This window comes from Equus przewalskii, chromosome 19 (genome assembly GCF_037783145.1).
Source record: "Equus przewalskii isolate Varuska chromosome 19, EquPr2, whole genome shotgun sequence".
In the NCBI taxonomy this organism is placed as follows: domain Eukaryota; kingdom Metazoa; phylum Chordata; class Mammalia; order Perissodactyla; family Equidae; genus Equus; species Equus przewalskii.
In genome coordinates this window covers 36,372,745-36,400,171 of record NC_091849.1, presented here as the reverse complement: position 1 = coordinate 36,400,171, position 27,427 = coordinate 36,372,745, and the positions used below count along the sequence as shown (strand labels likewise).

The window sequence follows — 27,427 nt, the reverse complement described above, 5'->3', positions numbered from 1 at the left end:
AATCCCGAGCCTGCCATCTTACACCATGCGTCTTTGCTGTTTGCTTTACCCATTCACATCAGAGACTCAGCTCTGCTTCCCATAAATTAGTGTACAGCTAAAGAGCTCTACAAATGTTTTCTAAATTTTAGGAATAATATCAAGACCTGTCGGAAACGTACGGCAGGCCACAGCTGAAAGAACATTGATACAATGCCACACTGTGCAGTAAATAAAAACAACCAAGAGGAAAATAAATTTGAGAAATTCACTAAATTTGAAAAATAGGCTTTATTTTAACCAGTGGTATTGTATGACATCCTATATGGCATAACTGATTACAGCCAAGTTCATGAGTACAAATAACATAGCAGTATCCCTCATTCTCTCTTCTGTTTTCCGTTCAGAGAAATCAGGAGATGGGAGCGTGATGCTCAGAAACCAAGGAGCTCTTCCACAGGCTCCAGCTGAGTTCAGGCTCCCGGAGCATTCAGCCTCCTAACACAGATATGGTCACATGTGCAAAGACCTTTATGAAAACAGTCAGAGCAGTATTTCTGTAGGAAATCACACTAGCATTTACAACCAAACATGGCCGATAAAATTCATCTTGCTGTGCATCGTGAGGATTTGACCTGCATATAAAGGAGATGAGGCCTTTGCGTTCATTTTTAAAGAGGGGGAATCCCAGGCGAGCTGTGATTGCCATCAGTCTGCCTGTTCCTTCTCACTCCAGTTGACCCAGGGTCCTACCTGCCCCTCTGGAGCGCATGCATCACCGCACTGTGATGGAGAAATGGAAACACCTTGGCCCAAATACAAGATTCTGTCACATAGCCAACACTGGAAGTAGCTTTATACTTTATTTCACAGAAGATTTAAATATGTGGGCCCTCATGTAGCACAAGATGCCTGAAATTCAGAAAATTATGAAAACAACTCTTCTTCTCCACCCCTGAGGATATTTCATCTTTATAAAGTTGAAAATACAAAATATTAAAATAATTTGCCCTTTCTCCCCATCGAAAGGAATCACATTCTCAAAGGATTCCTGCAATATACAAAATTCTGAAACAAAATTTATTTCTCCCTAAATCAAGACCAAGAAGTCAATGTTAAGCTGCCAAGAAGACCCTTTTCCAAAGAAGGGTGGAAAAGACACCTTGTTACTTTTTTAAAATAACCATATTTAGACAAAGATAGCAAAAGGAGTTTCTGGCCTCATGAGATTTTATTTTCTACTTTGATTTTCAGCATTTCTTAGCATTGGTTATTGGGAGTGAAGAGAACAATTTGTTTTCCAAAATCTGAGATATTCCTAGGAAAAGCCCTGATCTTTCCCATGACAGCTCCCCAAAAATAGTTTGTTGAAAACCAGATGGCAAGAATGAAAATGCTATAGGTCCATCTGTTCCATTTCTTCATAGTTTTCACATCAAAAGCACCTGGAGTATTAATTGTGTTCAACACAAAATAGCACTGGGGGCTGAAGAGAGGATGATGTCACCTGCCCAAAGCATGAGCCAAGGTGACATGGGTTCCGAACTACCCAAAAAGTCTTCACTGGCAAACCTGCCTGGCACCAGGGCCTCCCGAAGAGAACAGGACAGCAGCTGTGCATGCTCAAATAGCAAGACGTGCAAAACACATGTCACTCTGCTAGGAATAAAGAGCACACAGGAAGTACACTGACAGCAAGAACCGGCTTCTGACTACCGGGGCCAATACTCAAGAAACCTCTGCACTGAAGGTGGGGGTAAGCAGAGAAACGGCAACACCACCTGGGGGGCGAGGAAGAAAGAGAGAGAAGCACATATACGCATGCTCACACATGCATACACGGCGCCTCTGAAGGCTCCCTGGTTACTTCAGCTTCACAAGTAGCCGTCCGACAACCTGACGACGCGCCTGGCTCAGAACTTCATCTGCTGCACTCTCTTAACTCTCTACACTCCCTTCTCTCCTTTTAAGGCACAAACATATTTACAGTTTCAGATACACCTGTTGAGTTCTGAGAATCATATTAAGCAAGTTAATCATAGACTAGAGCACAGAAGCCAGTTGGTCCTTTTTGGCTGTATGCATCGCTGATGGACGGCTTCAGATCTGAAGCAGCCAGAAGGTGTGCGCCTTCTCTCTGTGCCGCTGGGGGATATGGTCAATTCTACCTCCCACCATCAAGGCGGGGCCACAGGAAAGGCCAAAATGGCAAAAGCATGACTGGGATCTGGGACGTTTATATTTTTTACTTTGCATTTAATAAAACCTAACAAGATGGCAGCTCTTGCCTGCCTGAGCTGACTCTCACAAAGAAGAGCAAGCAGAGGCTGCCACGCAGCATCTGTAACTCCACGTAAAAGTCACTGTGATCATAGTTTGCTTGTATTCTGTTATCTTCTCACAAAGACACACATACACATGCACACATACTAACATGTGTGCACACACACATTTACACACACGCACACACAAACCCCTTCCACCGTGGAGGAAATCTTTGCACAAGAGGCACTTGAATGATATTTGGAAAGTTCTCGTGAAAGGCCTTCCCCTCACAGTGAAGCGGGATCAAGAGAACAGAAATCAGGCGCTCAGGATTCCATCTCTTCTTGGTCAAGGGGTGGTGGCACAAAGCTGATGACTTCATCATAGGTCAGGCCTAGAAATTGGGAAGAAAAAGTAGGATGTGAGAATTTAGACTATTCTCTATGCTGGCAAGCATTCTAACCTCTAAGCTCGAGCTCCTGCTTCCCTGCCCAGGCTTGCTGGGCTACTTAAAATGCTTGCAGGCGACCTCCCAGTGGAACATGAGATCACACAGAAGTTCAAGGGTACATAGAAAAGAACCATTTTTTCTTGTTTCTGTCATCACTCAGTGCCTCTTCTTTAAAGCTCTCTGGAGAAGGTGCTCAAGAATAACAGAGCCCTCCCATAAGCTACAACAACAAACAATCCTGGCTTCTGGCATTTAACAGGAGTTCTGAATTTGTGGTTTATGGAAAGAATATGAGATTGGACGTAGCAGACATGAGTTCCATTTCTGGCTGTGTCCCTAACTAGGTCTAAGATAACAGATAAGACATAACTCTCTTTGCCCCAGTTCTATCAATCGTAAAGCTATAAAAACACCCTATCCCGTACTTATCTCAGAGAGATGTTGTAAATAAATTCTGAGAACTTCAAAGCTCTATGCAGATGTGGGGGGCTGTGTGCAAAATCAGACCAGACGTAAGCATCTCAAAGGTCCAGAGAGTGTCATCATCTACTATAGACAGTTTCCACCAGAAGAACATATTCATTCTGCATTAGAGATCCTTAAGGACAAGTTTTAACGAGCTGGTTACAACCAGAAATTTTATTCTTCCTACAGCTTTTGGTTAGTGGCTCACCTAGGAAAGCTTTTCACATCTAAGTTCTCAAGTTAGATGTTAATCCTCCCCTTATGGCTTACTTTTCCATTCATCTATAAGGAGGTCCCTGCTTTCAAAGGACTGATCGTAAGGATCAGCCACTGGTTCATCGTCAGGATCGTGGTACTGAGCAAAGTAGGCATGCGCAAGGGCTTGTGCTGCTGTAATCCTCTTATCTGAGTCCAACACAAGCATCTTCTCCAGCAAGTCGACAGCTATCAGCACCACAGATAGGAATGAAAAAAGAGAAATTTTTAACGTGTTACCAAAAAATTATGCCTTATTAAGCAAACACACAGTTTGGACCCTTCATACCTAAACAAAGAATTCTCCTCCAAAGTGTCTGCTCTAGGATATATGATCCCTTTTCTCCTTTATATGTATGTGTGTGTGTCCGTATACATGGATGGATGGGAATTTCTACTTTTTAAGAATACATTACTAAAGAAGAAATTTTTTTAAATAACCAATATTCTGTTTGATCAATAACCAAGATTTGCGGAATGTCAATGTCAGACTGCTACCATTACAGTGAAATTGCATCAAAACGAAAGCGTATAACTAAAGTAATCTAAAGGGATAAGCAGGGCTAATTTTTTTGCTTTTTGTTTTTTGTTTTGATCTCCCTTCACTACTTATTTACTAACAGAAGGCAAATGAATGTTCATCAAATGGATCTTCAAACAATAAACAAATTGAGGGTTTTACATGGATGTGTGGGTAAGACATGGTATTTGGATGAAAGAAAATTTTGTTGTTAAAGTTTTCACTTTGAAAAATTTCAATACAAAATTTCAAAACACTACAGTGAATACTCATATGCCCACCACCCATATCCAACAATTAATATTTTATATTTATTTACCTCTACATATATTTTTTGCTGAATCATTTTAAAATAATATTATTGATATGTCACCTTACCCCTAAATATTTCAGCATAAAGACATCTTCTTATACAATCATAAAATGTTATCCTATCTGACAAATAAATAATTCCCAAATATCATCTAAAATCCAGTTCATATTAAAATTTCTCCAATTATCCCAAAATTGTCTTTTACATCTAGTTTGAGCAAACTAGGATCCAATTAAGGGCCATATTCTGCATTTGATTAGGGTTTCTTTAGTCTCTCTTAATCTAGAATAATCCCACCCATCTGTCACTCCTGTTTTTTCCTACCTTTAACCTGAAAAGACCTCCAGTTGTTTTGAGAACACCTATTAGTAGGGATCTGTCTGATTGATTCTTTCTGCTATCACGTATCTCTTCCCTTGTTTTCTTCTATGCCTTGCATTTGCTGAAAACCATGTTAGATCTAAAAATTTGGTAAGAATTGGCTTAAACATTTTTGGCAAGAATACTTCATAGGTGACGCTGTGTACCTGATGGTGCATTAAGGTCATTTGTCTCATTATTAATGATGCTAAATCTGACCACCAGGTTAAGATGCTTCTTTTTTGCCCTAAACCAGTAAGCGGGATACTTTGGCACCATGTAAATATCAGTTCCTTTCACTTATGGCTTTTAGCATCCACTGATATTCCTCCCCAGTAATTATTTCATTAGGGGTCACAAAATGGTGATTTTTCTAATTCCATCTTTCAAATGAGGATATTTTGAGTTTCAGAATGGTGGCACTTGGGAGGATAAATACTGCCATGACCACAGTTATCACTTTGGTGAAACAAAGGCTTTTAAGGCTTTGCAAATTATTGATGGTCCCTTAAATGTGGAAAGGGGCGAGGACGGGTAGTGAAGGGGAGGACAGTTTCCTGAAGAGATCTATGGCCGCATGCACTGGAGGTGGAAAAAGACCTCTGTCCTGCAGCCTGAACTCCAGAGTAATCCAAAGGAGAAATGTGGGTTCAGAGGAAAACAGAAACAAAGTGTTTATGTCCATTCAAGTTCATAAGCTTCTACTTTATTTAAAGCACTGGGAGAACTACCTAGACACATATTCTTCTCTTCTCAGAAGAAATTAAACCTTATCACCTGTTGTTTGGATCATATGATGAGTCTGTGCCACTCACAGGGTAAAAAGTACCATGTCCTTATAAACAATCCCTCGATGAAGAATAAGGTCAGGGTAAGAAAAAGATTACTCTAAGATCTTGACAAATATAAATACACAGACTACATCAAAGGGCAATTTAAGTTTTAATTCATGTTGCGAGAATAATGGTGAAACATGGAGTCAGTGACCGACAAAACAGAGCTGTCAATATTTACGTTGCTGGTGTGTTCCTGCTCAGTTACTACGCTGGGCACCAGTTCATGGTCAGTAACACCACGTCCCGCCTGCAAGAAGAGACTCTTCATATGACACCGCTGTTTGCCAGTGGGCTGTCAGGCATGTTTAAATTCTGAGAACTGCATGCTGAGCGCCAGACGGCCCAAAGCCTCCGCTCAGCTCACTCGCAGTCTGTATCGCTAAGTGGTATCCAGTTCTTTCGAATGTTTACATGTCCTGATTCTAGAGAAGAGGGACGTCTATCAGGATGGATGTGACCTAAATAAGCTGCTGGGACACACACATATCCCCGCTTTGCCAGAAAAATGCATTAACAAATCTTTTTGATTTGGCTAACAGGAAGTCAAACAGTGAGCATTACCGTGTCTAAAACATGAGCTGATATGATGAGAAAAACTCCGAACAGAATGACAGACTTCATCAGTGACATATCACATCATTTCCCAACCTCCTAGAGTACTTACAACTCAGAGAGCTTCTCACAGATCCTTGAACTAGATAATACAGCTCAAACAAATCATACAAAGCCAATGCCAACATCCTAGGCCAGAGGCAAACCTAAACCAGCCCCAGTAGAATTCTATGTACCCCTGATGAATTTGTGGATTCACTCCTGGAGGTGAGGGTGACACTGCTGGGACGTGACATACTCTCCATCTCCAAGGCCGCCATGGACTCATCTACAACTGCCCAATACTTCAGAGAGTGTGAACATCTCACTGTTGTAAGAATTATCACAGCGATGCTGAAACCACTCTCAACAATCACTACAGTGCTTGAAGTACTTGAAAAGGTAAAACCACTTAGCTTTCACTCCAGCTTCTGAAGAGGTTGTCGTGGCCACCAGCCCTCCACAGGGTAAAACTAAACCTGACGCACAGCTGCTGGGACCCTGAAGCAGAGCATGACTCACACAGAGATTTTAAAACATGCCACCAGAACAGTCTTCAGGCAAGTGAGAAGGCTGGTGAGACTATTATTCTAGCATCGCTCCTGCTGGTCACAGGGAGGTCCTGGTCTGAGTTTTCTGTGTCCACCATTAAACAGCACTATCCACTGTGCTCTCCTCGAGTCGGGGAATTAGAGCCTCAGGCAATGCCACTTTTGGGGGCTAACTGAAGCACACAGCTCTCAGCTTTAAGGAACAAAGCACCTCCTCTTTCAGCCAAGGCAGTGCGTATCCTGCAGCTACCACTGTCATGTCCCTTCGCCAAGGATCCTGGAAGTGATGGTGGCAGGAAGGAATATGGAGCCATTCCTTAAAGTTTGAGGTGGCAAATCAGCTCGACAAAGAAGAGAGAATGGTTAGGTCTCTGAGGGGCAGAAGAAGAGGGGAAGGGAAAAGTCCGCGAGGATGAAAGGACTCCCAGCTCTGAAGGCAGAGCCAGAGTCAGGAGCACTGCAGGGAGCCCGTGGGTGGCTCCTCAGCACCCGTCTGTGCCTCAGTTGTTTCACCTTCAGTTTGCGACACCATTAAAGGACAGCAGTTGTGAAAAAGTCACAGGCTTTCCTCTGTGCACCTCCTTCTTCCTGTGTCCCTCAATCTTTTCTCCAGACATTCCCATTACGTTCTCTCCTTTCTTCACTGTACCAGCCCATTTCCCCCACCAAATTCTGTGATCACGTAAATACACAAGCAATGTCATGTGACTAAAAAAAAACCCGACCCGACAACACAAACATAGATAATAAATGGCATATTTACCACCTTCCAAGACTTAATTAATGTTACCCTATTGAGTCAAAAGGAAAAATTTTTCTGCAAATCCCTAATTTATGTCATAACCAATTCAACATCCATGAGATGAGGATATGGTGAACTTACCCAAGGGATTGGCACCAATAAATACATTTGCAAAGTTCATCTTTGGCATCTGGGTCAAAGATTGAATGTAGTTTCTTGCCTGTAAAAATAAAGGGTTTTAAAAATGGCATTGTTCAATAATGTTACTGTTCTCAGAGTCTTGGTCTTGTCAAAGAACAAGTGTCAACTCACAAAGTCTGCTAGCTCCAATGTTTATGACTGTTTTTGATATTCATTAAATACTTCTCTCCTACTGCCATCTTAACTTCCTTATTTATGATCCTCACTTCTATTCATTCCTGCTATCTCTCATGATTATATCTCAAGTGAACAAGAATGCTAACCAATTAAGTCTCCTTAGTAGCTTTCTGATCATAGGATCAGAAGTTTAAAAAATGAGGCCAACATATCTAAGAATTATCCCCTTTCTGAGACAACCTTCCTAAAAAGCTAAAATGGGCACACGGATTGGTATTCCTAACAACAGTCTAGGATCAGCAGTCTTTTATGGTGCTGATCTTAGAACATCAAAAGGCTATCAATCTTATACCGTGTGAACAAAGTAATACTGATAACAAGAAAGTAAACATAAGTTTAGTACACTATTCTATCAGGCTCGAACACATTTTAAAACTATGAAACCAACTTAGTAAGAGAAATAGAGAATAGTGGATTATAAGTTACATGGCCTAAGCAGAAATCCTCCCCCTACCACTTATTAGCTGCATCTTCTAGGGCAAGTCTCAACTAACATATCAATTACCTCATCTGCAAAATATTATTATTATCATTAGCTATTAGGATTTGGCTTTGCTATATTATATGGTTACTGTGATACTCAAGCAAGATAAAACTCATGAAAGAGCTTCAAACTAAATTCTGAATCAAACACCACTTTTATTACCAATATAGTTGTTACAAGTTTGGCCCCTGCGATGGGACGGGCTTGAGTTTGAATTTTGACTTTATCACTTTGGGCAAGTTACATATTCTCTTTAAGTCTCCTTGTCTGTAAAATGGGATTAACAACAGTGCCTACGTCACAGGGCTGGAGTGAAGATTAGAGAGAAAAAAATCAGTTCTTCCTCAGCACAGTTCTTGGTTCAGAGTGAGAGCTCAGTAAACATTAGCTGCTATCACTTTAGAAAGGAAAGTCTGCTCTCATTTCCTAAGGATGTTTCAACTTCACAATTTTTTCCAAACTTCATTCTAAGGAATTTAAGGTGCCAAATTCTTTCAAGGACTGACAACTCTAATCAAGGCAAAACCAAAAACTGAGAATAATCATAAAAATACAAATGTAACTGGTAAATGTGTGCTTCAGATATTAGGTATCAAATTATGTCTATGACCTTCCTGCTTCAAAACATAAACCCCACTATCAGTCCATCTGAGTAGTGGAGATAAAACTTCCTTGAATCTATCTTAACCACCTCCTTAAAATTCCTGTTTTAATACAGCTCAACAGAAAAGGTGTGTATGTATATTTATATGTATACACACACACACATGAGGGTAGGACAAGTTCCGGTTGCTAGGGCAACTTCACCCTAGTTGCTTGTGGAGTGAGCAGTAGAGGTCGGCTTTGACAAGCAGTTGAGCATCTTTCCAATTTGAAAAGAAAGTTCTAGGAATTGAATACGCACATGGCTGTAATCCCTTCTACTTGAGCATGTGGATAAAACGATGAAGGGAAAACAGAGGTAAGAGAGACCTGTCTCATGCAGAGAACACTCATTCTTCTAATAAGATAAATAAGAAGGAAACCTGAATGTAGGTGAAGTAGAAACAAAGCCGCTGGGAAGGGCCTCTGTGATGCCAACCTGATTCCCAAAAAGATTACAGGCACCTTAGTAAGAAGTGCCCCAATCATCTCTGATGATAAAACCAGAGTTAGAGTAAGTGGTTAAGCATTGGTAAAGAAGGCACCTAACCCTATGTAAATGTACATATTTATTCTTTATTATTTGTGTATTTTCTTTTAAATGTAGTACTTATTAGTGTTAAATATTTTACAGTTTTTTTTTTAATTGAAGAATCCTCTTTTGGCCATTAAAAACAACTGATAAATAGGAAAGCATGCTAATGGCCTCCTGTTGACTATACCTCCAGCTGAAAGGCATCAGACGGTAGCATATCCTAACTTCAGGCATAGAACCTAGGAGAACACACACAGCCTCTTGAGCACTAAATTCAAAAAACACAAATATAAAAGTAACACCATTTTCTACGTACAAACCTATAAATTTATTCTCAATCCACAGGATTGGATGACTTTTTACCCCAAATGTCAGCATCTTGCCATAGCACATAGGCAGTCATTGCCTTAGTAGCCCTCAAGGCACATGCAAGCATTCAGTGACATTAAAAACTGTGTTGGTTATACAGTGACAATAAAATTAGAATGTGGCCTTCTGAATTAGAGATCCCTGTACAGTCTATTTGTTCTCACCTCATGGCTTGGCATCCTGTTAATGAGATAAGCAGGGGGTGTCCCCGTCAGACGCATAATCTGCTGAAGCTGGTTAATATCTTAGATGCCTAGTCAAGGGCATTGTTAAACATACAGTGCAAAAAATAAATTTCAACTCAAGTTTTTAAAAAGGCCAAAAAGCCACCCAAAAATAAACAAAAAACCTACTCCCTACCCATCCCACCCACCCCAGGCCAGAGCCCAAGGCTGCATGTTGAAGCACACTTCTGTGAATGGCATGAGAGCCATTAGGCATGTAGCCAGTGACTGGTCATCAGGTAAGAAAAATGAATTTTCTTTGGTTTTAGCATCGTCTTTAACATTAACTATTCTAGGCTCCCTGGAAAGAGACTGCCCCTTGATCCAGGATGCCAGCCAGAGAACTGTTTTCAAGCACCGATGCCAAAACCTGTTTGCTTATGGGGTAAATGGAGCTGATTCAGAAAAGTATGACTTGAATTTGGACAAAATAAAACATCCAATATATCCATACAAGAAAGAAGTGAAACTTTTGTGGCACAGGTTCTGGTGATTCTCCAAGGCACCACCCCTCCAAATACAAGACAGAGGTGGGTGTGTGGGTTGATAAGCAATGCCAACTTTCAAAGACATTAGTAGTGGTACATTTAAAATACATGCCACAAACATAAAATGGTAAGTGAAGAAAGGGAAGATGGGGGGAAGTTAGAAGCTAATGGCAAAGACAAAATGGAAGTCACAGGTTGCTGACAGTACTAGTGTGCCATAGTGATTTACCCCATAAGTCTCTTCAACAGGTGAACAGACTGACTTCACTTAACAGCTGGGAGGAAGTTTGCAAAAACACTACAATTTTCTGACAAGGGCTAAATGACGAGATTGTCCACATGTACAAGCACCTATGGAAGTTGTATTTCAAACTTCTTTTAGCTGTCCCATCAACGTTAACACAAGTCCCACTCCTCCAAAATGTCATGAGAACCATTAGTTCATCGTGTGTTTCTGTTAAAGCAGAAGTGATGGGATTTTTAAAATCCTCAACACAATTCAATAAAAATGTTTTGTTAACTATTAATTCCCTCCTTCAGTTGTAGCATCATCTTCAATAAGTACCCTGATCAAGTAACTTCACTTCTTTGTGGCTTCCCTCAATAATTTTTCCACTTCAGTTCATGCCCTGAACTCAGATTCCCTAGTGGTCAGATTACTACAAATATGTTTAAAGCTGGCCATTAGGAAAGAGCCGAGGCCATGTGCTCCACCCAGCCTTTCATGCTCCCTAAGCTCAAAGATAGAGGCCAGCAAATTGAAAAGGGAGCAAGAAGTTCCTTTGACATTCTCACCAGTTTAGATTTACCTTTAAACAAATTATATGACAAACAGTACCTTGCATGCCAAGAGAAATAACAAAAGAAAATATTAAGTAAAAAGTAAAACTAAGTAAACTAGCAATGGCAGAGTACCAGTTGGGTTTTAAAATGCTAAAATCCTGCCACCTCTCTCTCCTTTCCTGTGAACAATACTTGGCCTGTACATTTCCTGTTTTTGTCCCCTTTAGTCAAATAGGTTATTATAACCCCTTCTTGTCAGGACTAATCTCCTGACAAGAAGGGGTTTTAAGGGGAAGAATATATTTCTAGAGAAAAATGTGAGAGTGAGTCAATGAAAGGGCTTTCATTTTCTTAATATGACTTTTTGTTCTTTCACTGATCACTATACGTACTGGGTCACCCCCAAAAAATTCTCCTTAGCCATCCATCATGGCCCATTTATCCCCTTTCTCACGGCACATCCTAACTTGCTCTCAATCAGCCGATCCATTCTTGCATCCTCCTATTCAGAATGTCCTACTGTTTATTAACCAAATTTCTACATAAATGATGGCATCGCTACTTCACTACTTTTCAGGAGTAACGAAAATAGCTATTGGCTTTCTCTGTTTACTACAATCCCTCACAATGAATTTTTTCTTTTAATTTTTAAAATCTTTAAACAATTTTACTCATCTTGCACATCATGTGTTACACACATCACGTGCTTTTAAGATAAACTGGTACTTGGGCAGTATCACTAACATCAAATTAATCTTGTCTAACCTTTTGAATGTTTAAACCACTTTTATCCACTCGCCATAACTATGCAGGGGGAAAAAAAATCTTTCTTATTCTTTTATTCAATACAATATTATTTGAGTAAGTTCTGTATTCCGGTTCTCAATTTTATTAGGCCCAACTCCATACTGGAGCTATTGGAATGTACGATGTGCCCTATTCACATAAGACAAAGGCATCTCATTATTAAGTCAGGCACTTGGTGTTGTTCCTGTCTCCTACACAGATGATGGATTAATGATAAGTAAATACTACTTTGCCCATACTTTTTCTTTTAGAAATTCTTGAGACTAACAGCACACATCTACAGGGCAGAGGGCTGGGGGTGGGAGAGGGTACTGAGAAAGAGCTGCTAGTAGCCATTCCCAGACCGGGAATGAATTTGCTATCTCAGTCTCATTAGCGCTACTCATCAATAACCTGAGCTTCTTCCCAACCCCATTCCTCTGCCCCCACGTCCTCTCTATTACCCATCTTTCTAAGCAAATGCATTGAAAACAAAAATGCACTATCCTCTCTAAGCATCATCTCATCTCTTCTTTGATTTACTTCAATCCAGCTTCTGCATTTCATAAAGCAAAAGAAACACTCCTGGGGCCGGCCCCGTGGCACAGCGGTTAAGTGCACACATTCTGCTTCTCAGCAGCCCGGAGTTTGCTGATTTGGATCCCGGGTGCGGACATGGCACCGCTTGGCAAAAGCCATGCTGTGGTAGGCATCCCACATATAAAGTCGAGGAAGATAGGCATGGATGTTAGCTCAGGGCCAGTCTTCCTCAGTAAAAAGAGGAGGATTGGCAGTAGTTAGCTCAGGGCTAATCTTCCTCAAAAAAAAAAAAGAAATACTCCTTCAGGTTGACACTGTGGTCATAACTCCGACAATGACTTTCAAAACAGTGTGCAACCACATGAGAGTAAAGTTTAGATCACGTTATCAGAACATCTGGGATCTATGTTCATCTCTGCCAAGTGACTCAGTGCATGACTCAGGCAAGGCCCAGCCTTTCTGTGCTTTTGCTTTCTCGTCTTAAATAAGTAAACAAAAAAATAAAGTAGGGTCAGCATACTCTCTTATATCCCTCAGAGTGGAAATTCATAAATATACTGGGCTTTGTGGTCCTTTTAAGGAATGTACCAGAAACACATCAGACAGCAATATTCTTTATTTTGTCAGGGAGATGATGAACAGTTCAAACTCACCTGTCAAGCTTTCTCAAGCCTCCCAGCAGTCTTCCCAAGTGGGCAAAAGGAGCCCTGCACTCAGAATGCTGGGAGGAGAATCTAGGAAGGCACAGCTGGAGCTGGGTTCCACAGCTCTTTTTCCCTTTTACCCAACTGCCTGGCAGCAGACAGAAGGGAAAAGGGAGAAAGGCTGGGCTTTCATGATTTCTCTCATGTCTCTGGCCCAAGAAAATTACCAAAAACAGGAAATCACAGCCAAAGCAAGCCAGAGTTGCATTCCCATGGCTTCTCTCTAAATCCCTGCTTAGAGGCAGGAAAGCATTAACTCCAAAGCTTTTTCTCAGTTTACTCAATTTGCAATTACAAAGGCAGGCTGTGGAGGGAAGGACTTCCAACCCCAATCCTGCATCTGAGGCATCAGGAATGGGGATGTTGCTTCTCGTGGTCTGGAGACTGGGTAGGGAGGTACCCCTGTTGGAGACAGACACCTTACACAGGATGTGTGAGCTGTCTATTCTAAAACAATAAAAAGCACGTAACTTCTGGAAAAGGGCAACAGTGGGTAGACAATGAACATTTCATTCTTTTAGTGATGAAGCTAGACTAATACACGGTGAAGCTCATGCTTTGAGAATAAACACTAACCAAAAAGTAAAAAGAGCTCTTGAGTATATGTGAAACTTGTGAGAAAGACGAAGTCAGGGCTTGAGAATGGAGACAAATTTTCCACCAATCTCTTGGAATGAATTAGAATCTGAAATCTCACTGGGATACTACTGCCCAATTCAAGCTCCTGGGATCTAAGAACATATCCAGATAGAGAGAACAAAACACACTCATGCATGTGAGCGGGTGAGTGTGTGTGCACACACACTTACGCCTCATTCTGGAAGGCAGCACACAAAGGGCACACGTGCTTACAGACACACCCAGGTCAAAGCACAGATTGATGGAAGGCAAGAGGCAGAGGGTCCCAACAGGGCAGATAATTACAATTAAAGCATCAACTCACAGACTCTGAGGAGATTTTCTTCAAAAGCTCAGCCCCTGGGGTTCCAACGAGTCTTAAAATGAGCTTCAACTGATCAATATCTAATCGTGGACTATAAAGGAAAATGTTGGGACAAAATAAAAATGAAAAACAATAACAAATAAAACAAAACAAAAACAAACAAAATACCCCAAGAACAAAAATAAAAAACCCCAAACCAAGCCAAAATGGTGACTTCATCTAGGTCAAAGCTTCTGCAGGACGGTCACTTCAAGTAGAACATGCTCCTCCTGTACAAAGATTCAAAACACTGCCACGCACACACCCAGTTCATATTCATTCTGTGCATCTGTCAACGTTACCTATCAGTAAAGTGAAGCGATTTTAGCGGGGTACTTAGCTGCCAAAGACAGCAGGTGAAAACACAAACACTTCACTCAGTCCATAGGCTCGGGCCACACCTACCTCCTCACCTTCCACCAAAGCATTAGTAGCCCACCAAGCAAAGAGCCCTGGGAAGCAGGACACTACAGAGAAGCAAAAAGCAGCCAAGCACAGGAGTAGGGGTGTGCAATACAAGCCTACCTGTGAGCATTCCCTAAGACGTGACCTCACCTAAGGAGCTTGCAATATGACAGGGGCCTGCGACTATCCCAGAGCCTAACCACCTGAGCACACCCTCTAGAAAACCTGTCTACACTGGCTACAGCAGGCAAAGAACTGCGAGTGATGGTCGGCCAGCAGAGGGCCCCCCTGCCCCACTGCAGCTGCACGTTCTTCAGGAGTGCCATAATAAAGCAGGATGTGAGGTTCCCACCTTAGAAATGCAATGACAAACCTCGCACATTCCCAAAGGCCCTAAATAATAGGCTGCAACATCCAAACCTTTATTCTGGTAGCCAACTCTTCCATGTATACTCAGAACAAATGTGCATGTATTAACCAGAAGACAAAAACTTTCCATTTGTTCTTACTGCATTTAGTCTCGCCTAAAAAGGAAGTAAAAGGAGAGAGAAAAAATCTTACAAAATAGCTTTTAATGTTCTCTCTGAAAATTTGAATAGTTGATCCACGTCTATATAGACACTCAGGGGGAAAAGGAGGAGAGCTTGACTATCTTCTGATCCCTGTCAAACATCCTGCCAGGTTTCTCACATGATTAGATCCCTCTCAACTTCAGGGATCAGCTTAAATCTCGCCCCTCAGAGGGGCCTCCCGCAACACTGTCGATACAGGAGCCCCCAGCTTCCCTGTTATTCTCCATCTCAGCACAAACTTGAAAACACCACAGTGCTTTTCACAATCTATAATTACTTTGTTTGTGTACCGTCTGTCACCTCTACTTATCCGTAGCTCTGTGACAGCAGGGGCCACTCTGCCTGTTCACCACTTATCCCCAGTGCTTAGCCTAACACCTGGTACAAGGTGGGCACTCAAAATATTGGAGGAGAAGGTAGACCAGGATGGAGAGGAGGATGGAAGGAAAGGTTTTTGCTTATGATTATACGTATAAAGGCAATACAGTATAACTTAAAAATACCAGCCTCCGCAACCATACTTGCCTAAGTTACAGGAATTAACCTATGCAATAACATGACTGGCATCTTGCCGTCTTCTCTCCCCTGGGCCAGATATGAAATTGGCTTAAGTGGTAGAAAATTCTAGACAGGAGTCAGCAAACCCTGGCCTGCTGCCTGTTTTGAAAATAAAGTTTTATTGGAACACAGCCCTACCCATTCATTTATGTATTGTCTATAACTGCTTAAACCCTACACAGCAGAAATGAGTAGTTACAACAGAAATCATATGGTCTTCAAACCCTAAAATATTTACTATCTGGCCCTTTAAGAAAATGTTTGCTGAACCCCATCCTAGACCTAAATAACCTGTGTTCTATAGAAAACAAAGATATCTTGTTTAAGTCCATTCACACAAGTGATTTCTGAATTAAGAATAGTAGTAAATTTTGTCATCTACAAATAGCAAAAATGAATGTGTTCTGGAGGTTAAAATTTCAATGCTGATTCTTAGTTCAAGGCGTGGATAAGATAAAAAAAATTAAGGCATACATTAATGGGGAAGAGGGGGCAGGGGAGATGGGTACTGTCTCACCCTAAAATAATCAAATTCACTAATTACAATAGAATTTAGGACAAGATCCTCTTTGCTCATTTAAAATGATTCGGTTTACAAAAATTTTGTTCCCTCACTTTTTTCAGGAACAAATTTAACTGGGTAGCTATTTCACATGATAAAATATATCACACATCAGAAAAAAACTAGACTACTTCAGCTCTCAAACAGGGTAGAATTTTTTTTTTTTGAGGAAGATTAGCCCTGAGCTAACTAGTTACTACCAATCTTCCTCTTTTTGCTGTGGAAGACTGGCCCTGAGCTAACATCCATGCCCATCTTCCTCCATTTTATACGTGGGACGCCTGCCACAGCATGGCTTTTGCCAAGTGGTGCCATGTCTGCACCAAGGATCTGAACCGGGGAACCCCGGGGCTGCTGAGAAGCAGAACATGCAAACTTAGCGGCTGCACCACCGGGCCAGCCCGTCAAACAGGTAGTTTTAAAATATATGCATCAAAATTAATCTCTAGAAATAATGCCGCTGAGATTGGTACTCTTAAGAGACTTCTGACTCCTGAAAATGAGAGTAAGGTTTTACACCCCCTCTGAGGAAGATAGAAGACTCTGAGCTGTGAGTTTCTCAACCACCCTAACTTCACCCCAATATACCTGGAGAGCATGACACTCCCATGTCTTTCTCTCACTTCTGCCAGTAGGAAATGATCACAGGCCTGAAGAATGAAGCCCCGATTCCTCAGCCTCACATTCATGGCCCTCCCTGATTTGGCATCAAGCTTCTTTCCTGACTCTGCCTCAAACCACTATTCCTTAAGGCACTCAATGCTTCAACTCACACCAAATACTCCAAGGCACTTCTGAGCTTCCAATTTCTTATTTATCCAAGTCACAAGCAAGAAAATCCTCCACTCTCCCCTCCTACCAAGGCTTTTCTCTTCTTTTTTACTCTTCAAAGACCTGTCCAAACAAGAAATCTGCCATGAAGTCTACATGGGTATCTTAGGTTCGAATTAATCTCTGCTTCTTCTCAATACTTATTTATAGCTCTATGATAGTATTTTTAGCGCTGTCTTATTTCATAGTCAGAAAGTAGACATTTGTTCAAGTAACTCCTGTAACTTACTTTCCACTAAGTATGATCATTCTGGTTTGAGGACAGGTCCCATCTTCTCCCCAGCACCTTCCACAGAGTAGCTTCATAAATATTGGTCGACTTGAAAAGACTTGCTGTAATATGCTTTTCAACTCAGCTCCACCTCTCTGCCTTGCCTTCACAACACAGAATGACCATATTCAATGCAAAGTCTATACATAAAAAAGTAGTCGAGAAAAGCTGCCTCATTTAATATCAGGCATAACAAGGTTCTCTAACATTCCATTTGAAGTGTTTATACCATATAGAGTCTACAAATACAATGCCATGAGTGTATAAGGGCTATGGACAAAGAGAGTTGGTACAGCATGACAGCCAACACTTAGGAGATTAGTAAACACACAATGCAAAATAAAAATCTACTGAGTAGCTAGAAGCACTTGCATGAAGAAAGTCAAAGCATGCAAACCTCAGAAGAAATCACCATAGGTTCTCCAAGAGCTGGCAAATCCACTGAAATAAGGTCAGTCTTCCAATAGTACCAGCTACTGTAATGCCACTACAATTTGTCCAGGCAGTTAAGGCCAGAAGGAGCTTCAAGTAGCTATATAAGCAGAGCAAAGCAAAATTTACCACATATGACAATTTGTTACTTTCACAGCAAGCCATCCTTCATAATAGTTTTTAACCCTTTTTTTCCCCAGATAGAAGAAAATTTTTTCTATTAGGTAAAAATGTGTTCTAACTGTAGGATCACAATGTCAAAATTCAAATCATAAATCTCCTGATCCTTTCTAAAACAACTACTTAGGCCAAAATTACTCTTTAGACTGGGTTCTCTGTAACAAAAGTAAAAGGTAGAATGAACAGGTGAGGAAAACAACCTAAGGGTTGTGGGAGCATTAGAGGGAAGGTAAAAGAGGCATACTCCAGGTACCTCTAAGTGTCCTAGGCAACTCCTAGAAAACCTCTGCAGGCCAGGGAGTTGAAGATGAACACAAGCCCCCGGTGCAGGACTGCTTGTGACTCCTGCTACACGTGAGCAGCAGTTTTCAATGAAAAAACTCCCTACAGGGCAAAGTCAGGACACTGATCTTTTGGAGGGTAGGAAATCCTCCTCATGACAGACAGGATGGACTAGAATGCAGCTTGGCCTACTTCCTTTCTTCTTGGTTGTCAAAATAGTCATTTTCACTGTCACACCAAGAAAAGTTCTTAGGGTACTCCAGGTTTGTGGATAAACCTGAGAATTCTAGCCATTTCTGGGAAAATATACTCTCAAGTTAGAAAAGAAAAGGCAAATAACAATCCAATAAAATATTTTTCTTCTTCAACATTTATCAGGACACTTGCTTTTTGTGTGTAAAGTGAAATCGCTCTTTAAAAATGAGAGAGAAATATTTGAAACTAATGACTGAAAGTGAGGGGTAAATATGACAGGAAGGGGTACACCAGAGGTTCTAGCTCTACTGGCAATGTTTTATCTCATAATCTGGGTCCTACGAACATAGGTGTTCACTGTATTATTCTTTGTCTTTTTGGAGGTCTGAAGTTTTTCATAAGATGTTTGGAAAAAAATCAGAAGAAGAAATGAATAAAGTAGAATTAAGGAGCAAATTTAATACACTAGGAAAATTCACATGGAGTAGGGCAGCAGCTGATGGCAAGAGGATTATAACAACAACCCCATTATCCCCTATTTAATAACTGAAGAGTACCATTTCTATTAAAGTGAAAGAAGGAAAAAAAAGTTTTACACATGAAGGGAATTCATTTTGTTACCTAGGAAACGAAAACAACAACAAGCCAACACTGTGACCTCTGGAAGAGAAAACAGTATATGACGGGTAATAGGCTACCAAACTCATTTTCTCTCTTCCTTAGGCTGTTAAGCGTTAGTGATAACATTTTCTAACTGGCTCACTCTTTTCAAAACCAACAGTATTTGAAATAAGTTACCACCATACCTGAAGAGACATTCTGTATCCTCACTCTTTTCTAATATAAAGTTCTATCAGTTGTGTCCATTTGATCTACCCAGTCAACTAAACTTATCAAGGCAGGACTTCTTTAAAAAAAATAACAATACTATTTTTGAGCTAGATGGAAGGGTTCTGCAAAGTCACAAGAATAATTTCTAACCCAATATATAATTAGCTCTGACAAAAATTAGTATTTCTTATATCTTTACGGGAACTCCAGGGATTACTAACAACCAGTACTTAGAGAATCTCTCAAGAAGGAGACTAACCACAAAAACTGAGAAAAAGGTAGGAAGGAAGACTTGCAGAGAACTAAAACTGCACAGTCCAATACAACACCAGTAATCACACACAATTAAATTTAATCTAAATAAAATTTGAAATTCAAATAAAAACCCTCATAAAACTGTAAAGAGAAGAGTAATTCCTTGACATGATAAAGAACATTTATGAAAAACACACAGCTAAAGTCGTACTCAATGGTGAGAGACTGAAGGCTTTCCCTCTAAGACAAGAACAAGACAAGGATGCTCATTTTCAACACTGCTGTTCAAGGTTGTACAAGTTCTAGTCAGAGCAATTGGAAAGGAAAAAGTAAAATGATCTTTACTTGCAGATGACATCATTTTATATATATAGAAAATACCAAAGAATCCACAAGAAAGCTACTAGAGCTAATAATCAAATAAAGCAAAGATGCAGGGTAGAAGATCAACAAACAAAAATCAGTTATGTTTCTACACACCAACAACGAACAAACTGAAAAGGAAATTAGGAAAGCAATTCCATTTACAATAGCATCTAAAAGAATAAAACACCTAGGAATAAATTCAATCAAGGAAGTGAAAGGCTTGTCCACTGAAAATTACAAAACATTGCTGAAAGAAATTAAAGTTCTGAAAAAAAAAAAAGACAACCCAATTAAAAGATGGATAAAGGACTTGAACAGACATTTCTCCAAAGGAGACATACAAATAACCAGCAAACACAGGAAAAGATACTCAACATTATTAGTCATTAGGAAAACGCAAATCAAAACCACAAAGAGATACCACTTCACAATTACGAGGATAGCTATTAAAAAAAAAAACAAAGAAACAAAAGAAAAGTATTGGTGAAGATGTAGAGAAACTGATCATACATCACTGGTGGCCATGTAAAATGGGCCAGCTGCTGTGGAAAATAGTTTGGTGGCTCCTCAAATAGCTAAACTTAGAATTACCATATGACCCAACAACTCCACTCCTAGATATACAGCCATGTGCCGAATAACAATGTTACCGTCAGTGATGGACCACATACATGACAGTGGCCCCATAAGATTAGTACCATATAGCCTAGGTGTCTAGTAGGCTATATCACCTAGGTTTGCGTAAGTACATTCTATGACATTCGCACAATGACAAAATTACCTAATGAAGCATTTCTTGGAACATATCCCCGTCATTAGCAACATGTGACCATACACACAAAAGAACTGAAAGCAGGGACTCAAACAAATACTTGTATGCTAATATTCATTGCAGCACTGTTCTCAATAGCCAAAGGTGGAAACAACCCAAGTGTCTATGAACAGATGAATGGATAAACAAAATGTGGTATATACATACAATGCAATAGAATTCAGCCATAAAAAGGAATGAAGTTCTGATACATGCTACAACAAGGATGAACCCTGAAAACGTTATGCTAAGTGAAATAATCCAGACACAAAAAGACAAACATTGTGTCTAATATGAAATATCTAGAATAAGCAAATTCATAGAAACAGAAAGTAGAACAGATATAACTAATAAGGAGGGAAGAATGAGGAGTTATTATTTAATGGGTACAGAGTTTCTGTTTAGGGTGATGAAAATGTTTTGGGAATAGTGGTGATGGTCGCACAACTTTGTAAATGTAATTAGTGCCACTGGATTGTATATTTAAAAATGGTTAAAATGGTAAATTTTATGTTATGCATATTTTTACCACAATAAAAGAAAGTTAAAATAGCAAATTTTATCTTAGCACATTTTACCAAAAAAATATTTTTGATTCATTTCCTAAGTTTCACTAGCCACATTTTAAGTGCTCAACAGTCACATGTGGCATATTGGACAACACAGATATAAAACACTTGCAACACCACAGAAAGTTCTGTTAGATAGTTCTTATCTAGAAGCTAAAACCACCAGTGCAAAATGCAAGATGATTAATAAATGAGGAAAATGGGGAGAAAACTGTGCACTCAAATAAAGAGCATGCTCTAGAGGATGCCTCAGCATTCAGCTGCATTTAAAAACCATAAATCAGTAGTAGCGGCATGCCCTTCAGGGCAAAGGAAGAGAGCATGGAGCCAGCACACTCTGCAAAGGTTTTAAGAAGAAGAGTTCTAGAAATTAAGAGAATAAGCAACAAAAGAATATTGGAAAGAAACTGTGACCTGAGTCACAGATAATAGTTTTGGATCTATCTTCTCTGGGTCTTGGTTTCCCCACCTATAAAAACAGGATGTTCAATCAGATGCTTTCTAATGTCTTACTAGGCCCCCAGGTGCATAATTCTAGATTCTTAAATTTCTGATCTCACTGGTAACTTTATTAAAAAAACGAGGAAAGAGCGCTAACTAAAAACTTTTTCAGGACAAGCTTGAAAAGTTAAAACTAAAATTCAACTCGGTTAACCCTAGTTATACCCAAAACCAGCTGCACACTAGGATCAACTGGGGACTTGAAAAATAGACCAAAGCCTGTGCTGACCCACACCAACTGAAGTTGAGTCTCTGGGTGGCGCCCAGGCACCTGCAATTTTTTAAAGCTTCCCAAAGTATACTGATGCACAATGAGGGTTAAGACCCACTATGCTAGAATAAGCGATTGTACACTTTAGGCAAGAAAAAATAATAAAAAACACTTTCCTCTCTCCTTCGCTACATCCACACAGATGGCAACTGACAAGATGGGGGTTATATATATTACAAACACAAATCCTCTGAATTTGATTTTTACAGTCCAGGAGAACATCTGTCTGAAAAAGAGCCAAGTAGAAAAGTAACAGTGTATTACTAAAGTAAGAATTTTGAAATGAATTCTCAAGTATTAAAAAAAGAACTCCCTAGTAAAAAGTTTAAAAGTTAGGTTTTCTTTCTAAAGCTCAGAGAAGGACAAGAAGTATGCATAAAAGGGTAGACTCTTACAGGTTGAAGGTGAGCATTGTAAAAGGGTCAAGCCATCAGGGACTAGGCAGCTGTCTGTGAGACCAACAAGGCACAAGCGCTTTGAAACCTTTCTACGAGCAGCCTGCCAAGGGGATCCAACCTTTACTATCTGTCACCAAATTTAAATAAAACAAAAAATTAACCTTTAATGATTCATAGGTAGACAAGAAAGTGGGAAGAAGGGAAAAACTGTTTCCCAATAGTCATTAAAGAAGATGATGACTGACATTTCCTGGCAGGCTTACTTTCCAGATATTATCTTATTGAAGTCTCACAACCACCTTGTGAGACTATGTACTATGATTAGTATTTTATGGTTAAGGAAACCAAGAGATAGAGATGAGAAAACGTGCTCAAAGTCACACAGCTGGGAGTAAAGGAGCTGGGATCTAAACCCAGGAAGAGATTCCAGAGCACACGCTCTTCCCCAGTGTGCTCTACTGTCAGTCTCTCTCCACCACTTGGTGTGTATGTAGGTATGAGCGTCTAGGACTGACTGAGGCAGATGGAGATGCAGATATAAGGAGGGGGAAGGGGAAGGGGAAGCAGAAAAGCATCAGAGCAGTGTGCTCGGGAGGACAGACTAAAGGATGAGACTCTGAGGTACATACCTGAGGAAAGGGGGAATTACAAATTTTCCCTAATTCTTTTAGCTTGGACTGTCATGTACATACCACATCTCTAAGAAACAGACATAAGGTGAAGGAAGTGAAGGACAGAGGAGAAACACTAGGTATTAAACTAACTGAAAATCTGGGGATGAGGAGCAATAAGGTGCGCTAAGTACAGGGAGACCAAACTCTACATCAATCCGGTAATAGCGGGCGGGAAGTAAACAGCTTTACTTGAGGACAGGGGTTTCTCAGTTCATTAGGAAAGTCCATTTTCTCTCGCAGAAGATAGTTAGAATACGTGGATAGATAACACGAACACCTCAGTCACCACAGAAGTATATCCCAAACTGTGAGCAAGTAAACCGACATTCTGCATTATAAACTCCTTGAATTTGCTTATAAGGAGCTAAAACAGCTTTTATGTCCCAAGACATGACAGAACACAGGTAACTGCAGATCTCTAAAAGCCCAACCAAACCCACCGAAGGCTAGTCAAATGAACTTTACAAAAATCCTCAAGCCTAATTCCAGACGTGTATTTCAACATTCTTTCTCACCTCAACTTCTTCCCCAAGTGCAACAATTAGGAGTCCCAATAAATCACATTTTGAGGATATGATGTCTAAACCATGAAATGGGCATGCAGCAGACAGGAAAGGGGCTAAAATAAAGGGGCCATGATAAACCATAATCTAGACAATAAATCTGGAAGTAAATGAAGGTTTGGCTACAACCTGGGATAAAAACAAAGTGGTGCTGGAAAAAAAACAAAAAGGCACACGACAGGGTGACCTTATCACTTCTTGCTTTTATTATTTGTTGTTAAACAACAAACATAACCAGAGTCAGCAGTATCATCATTACAGGGACCAAATACAGCCTTTTTAATATAGAAAACAAACATAAAAGCAAGATACCCTTGATTTAGATATGGCTATCTGGTGCTCATTAAGTGTTTATAACAAGCAGACTAAACGAGCCATCGAGACCTGGAGCTTCTCATGAATACGCTCAGGTTGCAGAGCTGCTGCGGGAAGATTAATATAAGGGACTCGCTGCAAAAAGATGACATATGAAAGATTTAAAGGGTTCTCCAGCTTATGAGCAGTTTCTCCAATGCACAAAAGCAAACCAAAGCCTATTTCTTGGCAAGCCAAGATATTCAGCAAGAGGCCATATCTCATAATACATATCTGAACTATAAAAGCAAGTACACAGCTGGGAGTAAAAGAGTAAGAGAGCCTTCCCTCGAGATAGGTAAAAGTAACATACTTTCATGGACACGGGATTACAGATAAGAAACAAGAAGCCAAAACTTCTTAAAGGATACGGTCTGTGCCAGGAAACAACGTTCTTCCAGTCAACAGCTCCGCCATTATGCATCCCACCGACCAAATATCAACTGGCAAAATTAAAGAGAAATAAAAGCGCATACAATGTCACTATTACCATCCTTGGATATAAATGGAACTATAACTAGGGGTGAAATACTCAAATTATTATTTAAGACATCTGAGGTTCAACAATTATACTCATTTTTACAGAAATAAGCTTATTAAGACCTTCACCCAACCAAAGGGCTTCATAGGTGGGATAAGTCAAAACACAGTTAAGGGAAGAGAAATAAGCTGTTCGAAAAGGGGCAAAAGTTTCATATTGGTAGAAATGGTGGATTCTCCCAAGGAATATGGAGAGAGAAGATTACGAACCCATTGTCTTCAGGTAGAAGTACTCAGAGAATATGTTGAAAATCTAAATAAATAAAACCCAAATGCTAAATCACAAAGTTTGAAAGCTGTGTATAGAAACCCCACTTTTTCTATCTGAACAACTGAAATATTTTCTATTTGTGGACTTTTAAAAGGATCACAGAGGGAAGAAAAGATGTCTCCTCCCACTCCCACCAACTCCACTTCTAAGAATCCCAAATACACCCAACATAGTATTAATAAGGACCTAAAGAACTGATAAAAGCAATACCTGTCTGGTTGTAATGCATCCAGTTCAGCATGATCTCAGGAGCCCTGTACCACCTAGTGGCCACATAGCCTGTCATTTCATCATCTGTATGTCGAGCCAGTCCAAAATCCAAGATCTAAGGGAGAGAAGAGAAATCAGGCCCTGAACAGTCAAACTCCTAAGAATTGTAAGGCAGGAGGGAAAAAACTCTAGTACCTTATAACAAGGGAGAACAATACAACACTTCCGTAAACATATTTCCTGGTTTATGCTTAGAATGCATGGTAAACACAGTAACAACTTTAAAAAATAAAATTACAAAAAAAAAAACAAAACAAAAATGCCACTCCTAGGTATTTACCGAAGAGCAACGAAAACGTACGTCCACACAAAGACCTGCACGTGAATATTCATAGGATACAAAACTGGAATTTACATAGCCCCAAACTGGAATTGAAACAAATGTCCATCAACAGGTGGATGGATAAACAAACTGTGGTATATTCATAAAATCGACACTACTCAGCAATAAAAAGGAATGAACTAATGACACACATAATCCAGATGGATCTCAAAAATATTACACTAAAGTCAGACACACACACAAAAATACTATACGATTCCATTTATATGAAACTCCAGAAAAGATAAGTCTACTCTATAGTGTCAGAAAGCAGATCGGTGGTCGACCGAAGCCAGGATTAGGGGTAGAGGGGTGGGGACTGGCTAGGAAGGGGCAAACGGGAACTTTCTGAAGTGACAGAAATGTTCTTTACCATAATTGTGTTGATGGTTACATGGTTACATAAATTTGTCAAATGTACACTTAAAATGATGCATTTCATTGTATGTAAACTATGTTTCAAAAATTGCATAAAAAATGAAACAAAAAAGTTATTCCAGAGCTGCTTCCTCATCATAGACAATTTATCTCTTACTTGAATTATTTTGAATGAGTGGGTTTGTGCAATTTTTCTCTATTTTAAGGAAATAGTTTCTTAAATAGAAACTATTTAATCTAATAGTTATCTCTTCAGGATTGCTTACTAGATATTCAGACTATAATTTTCCTTTATTATAACTATTATAACTAATATATTAAATTTCTAATTTAACTTTATTTTAGAATGAAAACAAGACATCCAGTGCCACCTTCCATGTCACTTAAAACTAAAGCTAACTAAGTCTATGGTTTAATTTCAAAGTTTAATATTCCTAAAGACAATATGAATTTTCAGATAAAAAGTCATGGCTTATAAACCCACTCCCTATACAAATCTGCCTGGTTAGTCAAACATATAACGACAAGGTAAAACAAACAATTACGCTCGCCCTTCATCTTACCTTCAGCTCGCAGTCTTCATTCACAGCTAGATTACTAGGTTTTAGGTCCTAGGAGGCAAGTACAGAGAGGACAAGATCAACTTTAAGACGCATGGTAAACTGTCCCCCTACAGGTGATGATGAAGACCCAAACAGAAAAATAAGACTTCATCCAGCTATAAATAATCTCCATTCTATAGTCACTATCTAGTCCTAATCAGCATTAAATAGGTAAAAACAACACATCTTCTTTCTTTAATCAGTTTAAACCTAGAGTAAAGCTGCAATCCGTCAATATTTCAATAGCTAAAGTAAGTTTAGATTAGGACCTTGGCTCAATGCCAGTTTTCCCCCACCCCAGCTCCCCAAAATAATTTAATCAAAATCACAATACACACCCTGTGAATTATGTCGGCTGAATGTATATACTGTGAAAGAGAAAAAAGTCAATTAAATGAAAAAGTTATCTGCAACCTCCTACTGTCATCTTACATGACATATTTGAGTACATTTTCATGAATCAATAAGAACTGCTAGTATTAACAGTGGGATTAGAAATCAGAACAATAACTATCAGTAGTCTGTCCGTTCATAACTATGATTTCCATACCATCAACTCTACTCACAGAGCTGGAATATGAGTGAAATAGAGCTTTCAATCTATTTTCTGGTTGGTGCTCTGAAGCTCTGTAAGAACTTAAAGCTGCTAAATATCAAATGCAGTTTAATTTTAAAACACTGTTCATCTGCCCCTCCCACAAATAAGCCTCTCTGAGGATGTTTTTAAAGTTTCAACATGACACTGACCGGATATCAGATTATATCAAGAAATTATTATTCCTGTTTAGATGTAATAAAGAAGAGTCCTTAATTCTCAGACATACATACTGAAGTATCTATGGTAGAATGATATGATGTCTAGACTTGCCTTAAAATAATCCAGGGCTTGAGGGATAAGAAATAAACAAGATTGGCCATAT

General features: G+C 39.7%; 1 protein-coding gene across 2 annotated transcripts in view; it reads right to left on the bottom strand.

The window, feature by feature from the left end:
- Nucleotides 1-251: 251 nt before the first annotated feature.
- The window catches only part of MAPK14 (mitogen-activated protein kinase 14), a 69,064-nt gene continuing 41,888 nt past the window's right edge, over nucleotides 252-27,427 (bottom strand). Inside the window, exons 5-12 of one of the 2 annotated variants that reach the window (XM_070585997.1) lie at nucleotides 26,846-26,875; nucleotides 26,469-26,516; nucleotides 25,146-25,260; nucleotides 24,496-24,567; nucleotides 14,205-14,284; nucleotides 7,470-7,548; nucleotides 3,431-3,604; nucleotides 252-2,638 (exon numbers count right to left, since the gene is read on the bottom strand). In XM_070585997.1, coding sequence (XP_070442098.1) covers nucleotides 2,571-2,638; nucleotides 3,431-3,604; nucleotides 7,470-7,548; nucleotides 14,205-14,284; nucleotides 24,496-24,567; nucleotides 25,146-25,260; nucleotides 26,469-26,516; nucleotides 26,846-26,875 — 666 coding nt within the window. In that variant the 3' untranslated portion in view covers nucleotides 252-2,570. Of the gene's footprint in view, nucleotides 2,639-3,430; nucleotides 3,605-7,469; nucleotides 7,549-9,900; nucleotides 9,981-14,204; nucleotides 14,285-24,495; nucleotides 24,568-25,145; nucleotides 25,261-26,468; nucleotides 26,517-26,845; nucleotides 26,876-27,427 lie in introns of both variants that reach the window. The other variant, XM_070585998.1, reaches the window with a different exon arrangement.